Source organism: Mus pahari, chromosome X (genome assembly GCF_900095145.1).
Source record: "Mus pahari chromosome X, PAHARI_EIJ_v1.1, whole genome shotgun sequence".
Taxonomy (NCBI): domain Eukaryota; kingdom Metazoa; phylum Chordata; class Mammalia; order Rodentia; family Muridae; genus Mus; species Mus pahari.
In genome coordinates, this window is record NC_034613.1 from 109,285,350 (window position 1) to 109,298,326 (window position 12,977).

At 33.2% G+C, this 12,977-nt stretch overlaps 1 protein-coding gene across 2 annotated transcripts in view; it reads left to right on the forward strand.

Annotated features, from left to right (window-relative positions):
* Diaph2 (diaphanous related formin 2) overlaps positions 1 to 12,977 on the forward strand; it is a 696,731-nt gene that overhangs the window by 57,264 nt on the left and 626,490 nt on the right. The window contains exons 4-5 of one of the 2 annotated variants that reach the window (XM_021188630.2): positions 6,262 to 6,366; positions 10,915 to 10,935. In XM_021188630.2, the coding sequence (XP_021044289.1) occupies positions 6,262 to 6,366; positions 10,915 to 10,935 (126 nt within the window). The remainder of the gene's footprint in view (positions 1 to 6,261; positions 6,367 to 10,914; positions 10,936 to 12,977) is intronic. The other variant, XM_021188631.2, reaches the window with a different exon arrangement.

The following is a 12,977-nucleotide window of genomic DNA, read 5'->3' on the forward strand; positions in this document are numbered from 1 at the left end:
TCACTTTGTATGGCCTGCAAGCTAAAAATGTTTGCTTTATGTTGTATATTTTATTTTTTATTATTGATGTGTATGTGTGTGTGTGTGTGTGTGTGTGTGTGTGAGAGAGAGAGAGAGAGAGAGAGAGAGAGAGAGAGAGAGAGAGAGGTGTGAATGCAGATAAGAATGCATACATGCAGCAGTGTGTATGTAGAGATCAGGTGACAATATACAAAAATTGGTTTTCTCTGTCCACCTACTATGGGTTCTTTGGGATCCATGCCAGTTTACCAGGCTTTGTGTGACAAGTGCATTTCCCTGGAAAGCCACTTCACTGATCCCATGTTTTATTATTTAAATGGTTAAAGAGAAGATTAATTATATGAATTTCATTGTCTACAAATGATATTTTATTGAATGGAGCTATGTCTATTTATTGTTATTATTTATTTTTTCTTTGGATTGCTTATCTGTAAGTTCATATTATATTTAATATTTGGCTTGATATATCACAGCCAAAACAAAGAGCTGACAAAGAAGCCGAAATCCATGGCTGGAGAGATGGCTCAGTGGTTAAGGTCACAGGGTGCTCTTCTGGGGGATCTGGCTTCAGTTTCTAGTACCTACATGATGGTTTATAACCATCTGTAACGCTTAACTCGGGGGAACTGATATCCTCTTCTGATGTCTGAAGGCAACAAGCATAGGTTTGGTGCACATACATACACTGTGCCAAAACACTCACATGCATAAAATACAGTAAAAACAAACAAACAAAACAAACATAAAAGCAAGGTTCACCAGGACAAGTAAATTCTCTTTCCCTTTGATGATAGCCAGTTGTCCAAGTACTATGACGTATTACATTTTGATGTTTTTACATTAATGGTTTAAAAATGCACGTTAAGGAGGGAGTCTTTAATTAATACTATTAGAGACATGGACTCTTTTCATTTTCTCTTCTATATCATTGATATATATAGATCCTCATCCTCATGGATGTCAACTTCAGACAATTATCTAGCACTCAGAAGAAAGAATTAACAGGAGTTCAAGCAGAACACTGATATGGAAGTTGAGTCAGCCAACATATGTCATTCCACATGGAGTTTTTTGAAACAAAATTACATTCTAATAAGATACCTTTATTTTTTTCTTAATTAAAAGAGAAATGTCTAAACCATGCTGAATTTTTAGCTGTTTTAAAATTCTTTATCTTGCAATAACAAGACATGATTGTAGGAAGAAAAATATATTCTTCTTAAAATGTATTTGCAACTATTTATAGAAGTATTGATTATATGTTTACAAGTTTTGCCCACCCTCACTTTCCCTATCTACATTAGTCCTTTTGTTCCCAAAGATTAGGAAGAAAATATTTTCATATTTGTTTCCTACCCCATTTCAAAATTGTGTAAATACATTAATGTTTTTGCTTTTCATATATTTTTGAGATAGTCTCACTCTATAGCCCAGATTAATTGGGAACTCATCATGTACCTGAGGGTGGCCTTGAACTTGTGATCCTCCTTCTGCAGCTTCTAGAGTGCAAGATTTATAGGTGTGAGTTATCGCCTAATGTGTGAACCTTGGTTTAAAATACTTCCTGCAATGCTGTTTGAGTTTCTCACATGTAAATTTGTTCAGGAATCTTTCCTATTTGTGGTATTTCCAGAAAGCATCTTATTAACTATAGCTTTTATTGTGGTGATGTTTCTCCTGTTAAATTGTTCTATTAGTGACTCAAAGAAAAATGACTTATATATATTATATCTGTATTAAAACAATCTTGTTAATAATACTATAAGCTATTTCATAAAAAAACTATTCCATCAGCTATATAGTGATCCTCCCACAGTTCAGTCATTTTCCTAATAGTTGCTTATGCACATTTTTCACAATGATTTCTGTGTGTCTTCTGATAGTGTTTGCTGACAAGGAAGGCATTTTATTTATTTATATTTTTGCATGTATACCTTCAGCTGCTTTTATAAAGTGTTTCTGCTGTGGGGCTTTTTATTAAAATTGGTATTAAAGGAAATCCAAAAGAGGCTCATAAACATGTGTCATTAAATTTATAAACTATCACCAAGGTACAGGATTGAGATCATGTGATTGTGATTATTGTTGAGAATGTTGAAGACATTACAATGTCTGCCCACTCTGGCTCCTAGGATTTATATGGCCTGCTAATTTGACGTGCATATTTACTACCATTGTCTTATTTTCTAAAGTATAATATGCACATAAAATGAGGGTCATCATCATGATTCATTTGTATTATATTTCACATGATTAACCATTTTCATCTTATGGAGACAGCATATTAGAGTTAGATTTTTGTTATTATTACTATGTGATAATGGAAGAAAGAGCCAGAATTTTGAAGAGATAGAACAGGCATCCATTTTCTTTTTCTCTTGTTCTCACATTATTGAAATTATCTTTTTATCCTCAATCTGTTGTCTTTATAGGAATCGTTTAGAGTTGTGTTTCCATTTTCTGGGGTTTATTTGGTTAAAACTAGATAAATAATCAGAAAATATACCTAACATTAACTGTTGCAGGACACTTGAGGTGAGTAAATATTCATTGTGATCACTGTACTGCTCCCTTAAGCAACTTCATGCACCATTCAATCTATGGATCCAGGGAGGAATCTAGTATGTATTCTTGGTTACGTGTTAGTAAATCTTATATTCTTTAATCTTTTGAGTGACTCCAATTTGTCAACTTCAGTGAGACCTTTATATAGTCTTTGCACTCTAGAAACATCAGTTGAAGATTGTGCTCACAATTAACAATTATGAGACAGTAAAAGTACTAGTTATATTTTCTTATACTAAAATACATGATCTTGGGTGGAGGCCTCTGATTGGATCTTGATAAAAAGATATAATGAGGAGGTTGTGTGCCAAATTTACTAATAATCACTTAATATTTTGCCTTTGCTTTTGCTTTTAGTTTCATTCTATATTTAGAAATACAATCTTTCCACTTTATCGTTTTGACTTTGTTTTCTTATCTGAGCTCCTATATGATATATTGAATGTTTTGTTTTATTTTGTTGAAAGAAGCTAAAATTATGGAATAGACAATAAAGTTGTGGGTATAATTAAAAAAATAAACATAAAAAATCACTAATTTTATAAACATAAAGCACCAAAAATAATGATATCCATTGTTGGTATTGACGTATTTTAAACACTACAGTCCTATTAATTCATTTTTCTTAAAGGTGAATATCTCCTTAGCCTAGGATTTTGGAGGTAGAGGAAGGCAAGGACACCAGAATGAATGGCAGATTTAATGAAATAAAATTCAGTGGTACAACTTCTAACCTTCTCATCTGAGTCTAGTTTTACATAGCTCCTCGTTAAACAACTTTAGTGGTATAGTGTTTGGGGTTATATGTATAAATCAGTGTTATAGCATGTGTCGAATGTGAATGAGGCTCTGGTTTCAAGCCCCAGCACTAAAATAAATGAAATGAAAACACACACACACACACACACACACACACACACACACAATCAAACATTCCATGAAGGAAAGGAATGTTTCTAGAGAGACGTAACTGTGAAATTGAAAACAGGAAAGAGATGATATTTATAATTATGGCTTAATTGAAAACTATTTTAAGTTTGGTCAGTTATTTAGACTTCAGCATCATTTTTTTTCTCCTACATTCCTCATATAATGTGGATACATTAAACAAATATGAAATATGCTTAAAACTTGTTTTGTGCTTTTACCATAGAAAGAACTGTATGTTTAGAAGTAGTTTCATATTCAATTATGTTGCTTAGAGTTAATATTGAGTTATGAGTATTGCTCTATTTAGTTTTATTATTGTATTATGAAGCTGAAGTTAATGATTTGGAAGTATCAGCTGCATAATTAGTAGTATGTTTTTATTTCTATAGGAATAAAATGAGTCATTATAGACTCTTCTATTCATATGAATGCTACTCATTCCTAACTAATGTAAGCAGCCATTTCATAAGTGAAAAAAAAGCTAAAGATTTTGCGGCAACTTTCAGTATTTAAAGCAAAGTTCCCAGATTTTGTTTTTTTTTTTTAATAGCAAGAAAGGAGATAAAAAATATTCAGTAAGTATTTACTGTATTCCAGGGACGAGGATCTTTCTTTTTTGGGATTGCAGAGATCAATTCCTACTTTTAGTTGTCTTAGAGCAGTGTTTTTGAACGTCTGAGTTGTGACCCTTTTGGGAGTTGTATATCAGATATTCTGCCTATGAGATATTTACATTATGATTCATAACAAAAGCAAAATTGTAGTTATGAAGTACAATGAAATAATTTTATAGTTGGGGGTCACCACAATGTGAGGAAGTGTATTAAAGTTTTGTAGCAGTAGGAAGGTTGAGAAGCACTTCGTTACAGTTTTAGAGAGATAGTTCTTTTTTTATTAGATATTTTATTTACATTTCAAATGTTATCCCCTTTTCAAATATCCCCTCCGAAGACCCCATCCCCTCCCCTCTGTCCCTGCTCCCCAACTCACACACTCCCTCTTCCTGGCCCTGGCAGTCCCCTATACTGGGGCATGTAATTTTCACAGGACCAAGGGCCAGATCAGATAGTTCTATGTCAAAGTATTAATATAAGTAATATGAAAGAACAGGATGCTTTCTGTTTAACAGTGGGGCACTGTGGGAAATCTTGTAGCAGGCTTAGTAGGTGAGCATTGTTTTAAAGTGTAAGGAATGGACAGAAGCAGATTAAGTGGGAGGCAGCACATCACTGAGTAAGAAGTGGAAGAGGGAACAGCATCATGTAAAACATAGTGGGAAGTATGAAATGACATATTACATGTAACAGTCACCACATCATAAAATCCAAGGTCAAGTGAATAGATGTATGCTATTTCAAGATGAAGGTGAAGCCTCAGAATGTTGGAGAGTGGGAGAGATAGATTCTAAGTGATCTTACCTGAACATAAATTGAAGTTGGGGTGTATATTTTGGCCAGAGAGAATTCAGACTTGAAAACATTTTTGCTTGGTTCTTAAGGTAATTTTCTTCAATCCAGCTACCATCCTCTTCAGTTTGACAGTTGAAATGCTTCAGAATTTTAACGTTTTGAGCATAGGAATACCTGTTCTGGATTTTAAACATGGATTAAGTATTAAGAGATATTAGTTTGCTCTTCAGTCAAGAAGGTTGCTACAATAGGCTCCAGATAGCTTTATAGGAATTGCTTGCAGAGCTACATAGTGAAATATAGTCTGATTCAGGAGCTGTTGCCAGTTCAGAACCAATTTAATTGGTCTTTCTGAGTTAAAAAAAAAAAAAAAAGTGGCTGCTGCCATCGGTTCCTTATCTTATCTACGTCATCTCTGTTGTCCCCATACCAACAAGATGGATGGCATGTTCAAGGCATATTTCTTCACATAGTTCATTTCGGAGTCTGTACCTTTTATAAATGCCTTTCATTGGTAAAGACCAAGCCACAGATTTGTACTGAAATTATATGTAAGGGATATAGACAAATGTAGTTTTTATAAATTCATTTTTTATGTGAAACTGACAATATGGATGCATTAAACTGTGCAGGGCATGCCTAAGTGACATTGGGCAGCCAAAAATGACAGTAGACAACAGGAATCTTTTAACTGCTCTTTGGCTGTTATTTTTTTCCCCATTTTCCTCTCTCTCTCTCTCTCTCTCTCTCTCTCTCTCTCTCTCTCTCTCTCTCTCTCTTCACACACACTCAGCTATATTCCCTCCTTTTTCTTTGTAATATATATCAACTTTCTGAGACATTTTCTTTGGTGAATACACACACATATAAACATATATATGCTATATATATATATATATATATATATATATATATATATATCCTATTAAACTTGTGTAGTATTTGTTTTCATGGGTAGCAGTAGTACTTGGAAGCATGGGCTAAAGAGTAATTGTGTGTGTGTGTGTGTGTGTGTGTGTGTGTGTGTGTGTGTGTGTGTGTATGTTTACTGGTTTACTGTTGAGATAAATGCATGGCTTTGCAAGGGCTGTATAATACATATCTGTTATAAACTACCAAAGTGTTCTGTAGTCTAACTTAAAAATATTTTTCTTTCTTCTCAGTGTTTAGCTAAATAGAAATATAATCTATGAATATGTGTGGAATACATACAAAATGATGGTATCTCAAGTGTGAAATGATGAACTATCTAAAAAATTGATAAATATTAATTGCATTAATCCCTTATGAAGCAATTAAGCAGTAAATCCATCCATCCTCACATTCTTTCTAACAGGAAGATATGAACCTTAATGAAGAAAAGAAAGCTCCTTTGCGAAACAAGGATTTTGCCACCAAGCGTGAGATGGTTGTCCAGTATATTTCTGCTACTTCCAAATCTGTAAGTAAAGACACTTCCCAGGTACCAGTAGAATGAACTTAGCTGTTTGCTTGAAAGTTTAAAAAACCTCAGCTTTTTACATTCTTGCCTCAGTGCAATTATATTACCAATTTAGGTATATATAAATATATATCATATCTATTTCAATACTGAACTATTCATTAGACATGAGAGATCCATTATTGTAAATGAGACCAATATGGAAATCTCTTAATAGAATTCAATGAATTTGAGGGCAGAGGTTTTCTGCTCTTATTAAAAGTTGGCAGTGATGTGCTGTCCTTCTGCTTACTATAACCATTGCTATATGAAAATTTCAGAGTTGAAGGGAGAAAATGCAAACAGCATAGCTACCTTTAAGTTTACATTGAAGCATCTAATTTTTGGAATTTTTTTCATATTTGGCTTTGTTTTGAATGCAAACTGTTAGCTGCCTTATATTTGGTGTGGTAAAGTTCACTTTATTGTAAAGGAAAATATACACCAGGAACTTTAATCAAATATGTATGAATTTTAAAACCTAACTGCTTGATTTATTAAAAGACTTTATTGTCTGTAAGAAAAACTTACTGCTTTAATGGATTTAATTCACTCATTTTTGTTATCCTTCTAAGGTTCTTTGAAAAGTAGTCTTCAGGTCTGTTTTTTTTTTTTAATTTTTTTTAATTTTTTTTTTGGTAGAAAAAAATACACTTTTGATGTGGCAAAATATATATTTTGTATTTCTGAAAAGAACTTTAAATGGCAGATTTCATAAAGTCACTGTATGTATCTGTATAGATACATGTTTTATATATATTTATGCACAATTTACATGTAGATATATGAGTTTATTGTCATTTGTACACATGCATTTAAAACAAAGTCTTTTCAGTTTAAACCATTGCCCATTGAAGAAAATGTTCTTTACTGTAAAAGTATATTTTAACATTATTTGATTATCTCATTCATACTTTTTAGCACTGTAATTCCAGTAGCAACTGCTGAATTTTGCAATTGCATTGATTCTATATTGTACTTTAGGCAAGATAAATCTGAATGCTGAACTATTTAAACATAATGCATTGCAGCTCAGTCAGAGCAGAGTTAACAGCATCTTTTTTAATTTGGTACTGGTATCCAAAGGCAGAAATATGTTTCAAGTGATAAGTGAAATTGGCCATGAGCATCGTTTTCAATAGAATTAGGTGATGCATAGGGTTTTTACTTTGAAATTCTGATGAATCTCTTCTCATTTTTGCACTCAAGTTATTGTTCCCAGTAAAAAGCTTTAGGAAATGTAGGACACATATATTCAGTGTTGTTTTTTAAATGCCTAACGGCAAGTATACTGGCAAATCTATATAACTAGATCTGAGTACAAAGTGGAGATAATATATGACTAATCATGTGGTGCTTTAATGATAGGATTTGTTAGCATCTCTCGCTATTTGTTGATATTGTTTGGGTAAGTGGGACTGACTATAATGAAGATTATATGATGTTCTCATTCCTTGACCTTCAGATAATTACATATTATCTATGCACAGCATATTTTAATTTATGTTCATACTGTGTTCTCTTCAAGTGATGAAAGAAATGTACAGTTTTAAATCTTATGCTTATTTTCATATTGAAATGGAAGAAAGTTTGGCTGAGTCAGTAGCATAGCATTAAGTGCACCTGCCTAACCTATTAAAGCTTTGAATTTTGTCTCTACCACTGGAGACAGATTAGGAGATAGAGATAGAGAAAGGTGGAGGAAGGGAAGAGGACAGCTCAGAGCTTATTTTAACTGCTTCATTCAAATGGTAGAAATGGAGTTTTATAAGACATAAAATTTTCCATTTCAAGTAGCCACAAAATTAGTTATACTGTTTCAATGGCTTTTATTTGTCTCATTTGGCATACTTGTTAGCTCTTCTTCCTTTACAAAAATTCCAAGACTGTATGAGCAAAATATTTTGATGGAAGAGAACTGGCTGACAGGCATGTTTTGAAGGTTTCTCACCTTGGAGAAACAGTAATTGGTACTGTGTTCTATCATTAAAACTATGAAAATTGTTTACTTAATTTCCTTTTAAAGATAAGAGGGCTGCCATTCACTGAGTAACAATATTCAATACGAAGCAGTGCTTTTACCTGTTCATCATCATGACAGTCAGTTTTGCACCAATTATCACTGAATGTGTGACTGTTGGCCCGTGAGGAGCTTAGGTTCCTGCCCTGCTGTCTGACTTACATTAGGTGTTAAATATGCTTTGCCTGCCCTATACATTTTTACTTTTTCATTATGTATTGATATACTCATTAAAGATGTTTCCTCATTTAATAAAGATAGGATGGTACCTGTCATGTTATAAAAAGGCTTTGTAAGTAATCAGTGTTCCCATCTGAAAGTAAAACCAGTGTTAAAGTGGAAAAATGTTCCGTAGCTACATGTAAGATATAGGAGGACTGTAGCTAAATTTTAGTGTAAAACTTTGTTTTCCCCTATAACTAACTGCACTTGTTCATTTCCATGGGATTTAAACAATGAAAAAGTGAGCTGTGAGAAAGAGCCATCTTGCTAGGAAAGGACATTAAGAGATGATGATGCAACACACAGCTATGTGTCAGAACCTGTTTCTAAAACAAACAAATCTGATTTTTGCATCATTAATTATGTTACAATTAATGTTGGTCAGGAGGATATTAAGGAAACCACACATTGATGTTGTAAAACTATTGTCTGATTCTCCACACATACTTAATATAATGTCCAATAATAGACAGCTAGATGAGTATTAAAGGAATAGCAGATTGAGTAACTACGTGTTGAGTGAACTTTTAATATGTATGTGAAGAGCCTAGTCAGTGTTTATTGCTCTGAGAGGCAAATGTTTGTTATTGTAGGAGGGGTGAGGGTAGACCTGAACTATGGGAGCTGGCATGCATAGATTATTTAGTTACAAATCACAAAGAAGATTGTATAGTTTCAAGGTGCCATGAAGAAATGAAAAGCTGTTGTGAGTATTGTTAAAGCTGCCCTACTAAATTATTAACTAGCACAGTAGGCTGGTGATACAGAGAAGATCTTACATAAACCTAGTAGCATATGCAGGCACTCATGAGAAAAAGTTACTCACCTCACGTTAGGCAGCCACATTTCCTTATTCTTATGGCAATTTGAAGAAAGCAGTTTACTTCTAATCTTAATGAGTACTTTTGAAATTGAGATTTTAGAACATGACTGATTTCAATTTTGTCAACATGTGAGGCATTGAGCAGTTTCAAAAATATCTCAATAGTATAGAATAAAGTGGTTATATGCATTGTATCTACAGGTTTGTAGACTTAACAAATATAGGAAGTAGTTGAAAGTTGTAGTACACACGTCAATATATATGCATTTATATTGACTGGTTTTTTTTAACCATTATTAGATAATTTTTCATCAGGTCCTTTTCATCCATGGGGTGGATGTGGTAAAAGATGTTACCAAATTATTTTCTCCATGCTTCTCTTGACTAATGAATCTCATGTATTTCTGTATGTGCTTTAGATGAATGAAATCCTTTTCAATCCAAATGAATCATTAAAAGGTCTTCAATGGGCCACATTTTAGTTGACTCTCATTCTTTCTTTTTGGTCCCATGTCTGTGATAAAGAAACAAGGGACAAATGTAACCTGTCTTCTTTGATGGGAGGAAATAATTTATGTCAATAGTGTATCTTTCATTTCAGAGGACTGTTGTAGTACCAAAGAAGATTTTATTCATCTAAATAATTGCTGCTTATAAACAGGGTGCTAATTTTTTTTTTTAAAAAGAATTTGCTTCTCTTTTTGGAGAAAATCATTTGGATTGCTCAATCATTTCTCTTTTTGGATTCTTATGAAATCATTTACTTGGAAGCTGCCATTATCTTTTTGTATCCTGTGATATCTCACTAAGCCAGGATACTTAATGGGCTTTCAGTTAAAATTGATGTTTGTTTTAAAACACTAGCTGAAAAATTTAACACATCTTGATAATAACTGTTATCAAATGAATATTATTCAATGGTGAATTAGCTATACTTGGTACACTGCTCAATATTTGATCAGATAACAGTAAGTTGATTTATAATTGGATTTTGACATAGATTATGTTTATGTTAAAAGGTTCCTGTTGTTTCCTTAAACAGAATACTGCCTCAGAAATTGTCTTATCTCTTGAAATTCTGAACTGTTTTCTCTGTATTATGTGCATTTTCATGGATAAAATATATTGTTTGTCTTCAGATCATATAGAAAACTAATTTCTATATGAAACTAATACTTGGAACAGTAGAGTGAGTATAATGCATGAAAAACCGATTCATATTAATTGTTTCTCCTTAGTCTTTAGACTATAGATTTTGAAATGTGGCACATATTAATATTTGTATCTCATTTTAGTCTCAAGATCTCAAACATTAAAAGTGTTAGTAGAACAAGTTAGTCACTAATTTATTAAACACTTAACTTTTGCAAAAGCTTCTAATTACTAATATTATTGCTGCTTTTTTTTCACACCATAACCATTCTCCGTTGACCACTGTATGCAGATAGTTGGAAGTAAAGTTATGGTAAGTACGAGAGATGTGCTTTACCCTTAGCAGTAAATTTTTGTTTTGGGGATTTGTGACTATTGCATGCAATATTTAAGGTTTGGTGTTTCATTTGCTGTATATTCTTACAAAGTGTTAAGGTAAATATTGAGATCAAGTAATTAAAATTTAGCTATATTAAGTGGTTTCTTATAGTTTTGGAGCATGTTTAAGAAGTTTGTTTTTCTGTCGCCCATACCTTGGGAATTATGTTAGATAACTTGGGTAGAACTGTGTGTTATATGTCTGTTTCTCAGGATGGGGGCAGGGTCCTAAAGCATTGGTCTTCTGGTTATACAAATTTTTGTTATTATGTCACTTTTCTCTTTCCATCATGGGGTTTTAACTCAGGTTGTCAGGCCTGGAGGCCAGTACCTTTACCTACCAAGCCATCTCTCTTGACCTTATTCTTCCTTTAAGAAGGCATCCTCAACTGTGTTTCTGTCTTTATCTATACACTTGGCCATGACTAAAGAAATGTTCCTTGAATCCTTCTAAATCAAACATATTATACATTTTAATTAGAGTATTCTTTTCTTCTTTGGTAGCCTACCAAGTACCTAAGTATCAATCTTGGTTAATATTCATGTTGTAGGTGAAGCTGTCCCAGGTAAGTGCTTCCATCCCATAGCATCCTGTCTTTAACATTTTAGAAGAAATCTTTTACATGCTTCCTTTTGCCAATCAATATAGCTTTTACTCTCAAGAAACTAGGTCTAAAGGGGATGAAGACAGATGACAACAGAGAGGTATATAGAACAGAGAGAGGACCAAAAGAGGCTATATTGTCGGTGTTGCAAAGTGAGAGACCAGCAACTGTATGTGGTTTGTACAGTGTTTTGAAAGGTGATGTTTTTCATAAGTGTTATGTATAGATCCAGAGTACATCTTGTTTCATGGTAATTTTCTGATCTTTCATCTGTTTCTCACATTTGGGCTGTCAGCTTCTGCTACAAAGAAGAGTAAACTTAAGGAACCCCTTCTACAGGAAATAAGGAAGGTTTAATGTAGAGGTAGGTGGGATGCAGTATGGAAATTTTTTGTCCGTATTCTATTTTGCAGCTTAAGAGAGAGATGAACAAACAATGTATAAAATCACCCCAGTTATACAACAGCTACAAAAGGGCTTATTGTGTCATGGGCACATTAATCTTCAAATGGTGGGAGGAATATTTTTACAGATAAAATAAGCAGGTAGAAATTTTGTAGAGGTGCCGTAGACAGTCGAATTCTCAAATAACTAATTTATGTATTGTGGTTACTTAGAGACTGTAGCATTAGTTAAAAAATGAGGGCTGGAAGAGCCTGTGAAATTGGAAACATGGAATATATAATGAAGTAGGTCTGCCTGGCCTTTTCCCTTTTGTTTCTGTAACGCTGATTGCAAGCTGAAATAATAGCATTTGAGGTTCTGCTGCTGATTTCTTTCTTTCTTTTTTTTTCCCCCCACAATCAGTACTGCTTTTCAATTTTCATATTTACAAGTTTTACTTTACAAAGTAAATCTGAAAGCTGCCTGTTATTGGGACATAACTACACCTTCATCCCCAGGTTATATGGATTCTGGCTTTGTGACTTTTCTGCTGGTATTTTCTCCACAGTTTTTGTGTAAAGCCTTTCTCAATTCTGATTCCCTAAACCACTTTCTATTTTCACCTAATACCTTACTAGAATTCCTGTAGCTCTTTCTCTTACATATGTATTTCTTTCCTATTTGGTAATTTCTATGACCAAATTCCTAAGAGCTTTTTAAAAATGTCATTCCTAGTTTACATTATAGTAATTTCCATACTTGAACAGTAACCTCTATCATTGTTTGGTTCTATCTTTCTGTGTCCACAGGACAGATCTATAATTTCTAGAAGTCACATAAGCAAATGGGTTTAGTTTGAGACTACATAGGACCTGTGTGATTTTGATTGTGAGCAATTTATAGATCATATATGAAGCTCAGATTTTCCATTGTGAGATGAAAATACCAAGTTCAGGATAGTTTTAGTGGAATATATATATATATATAT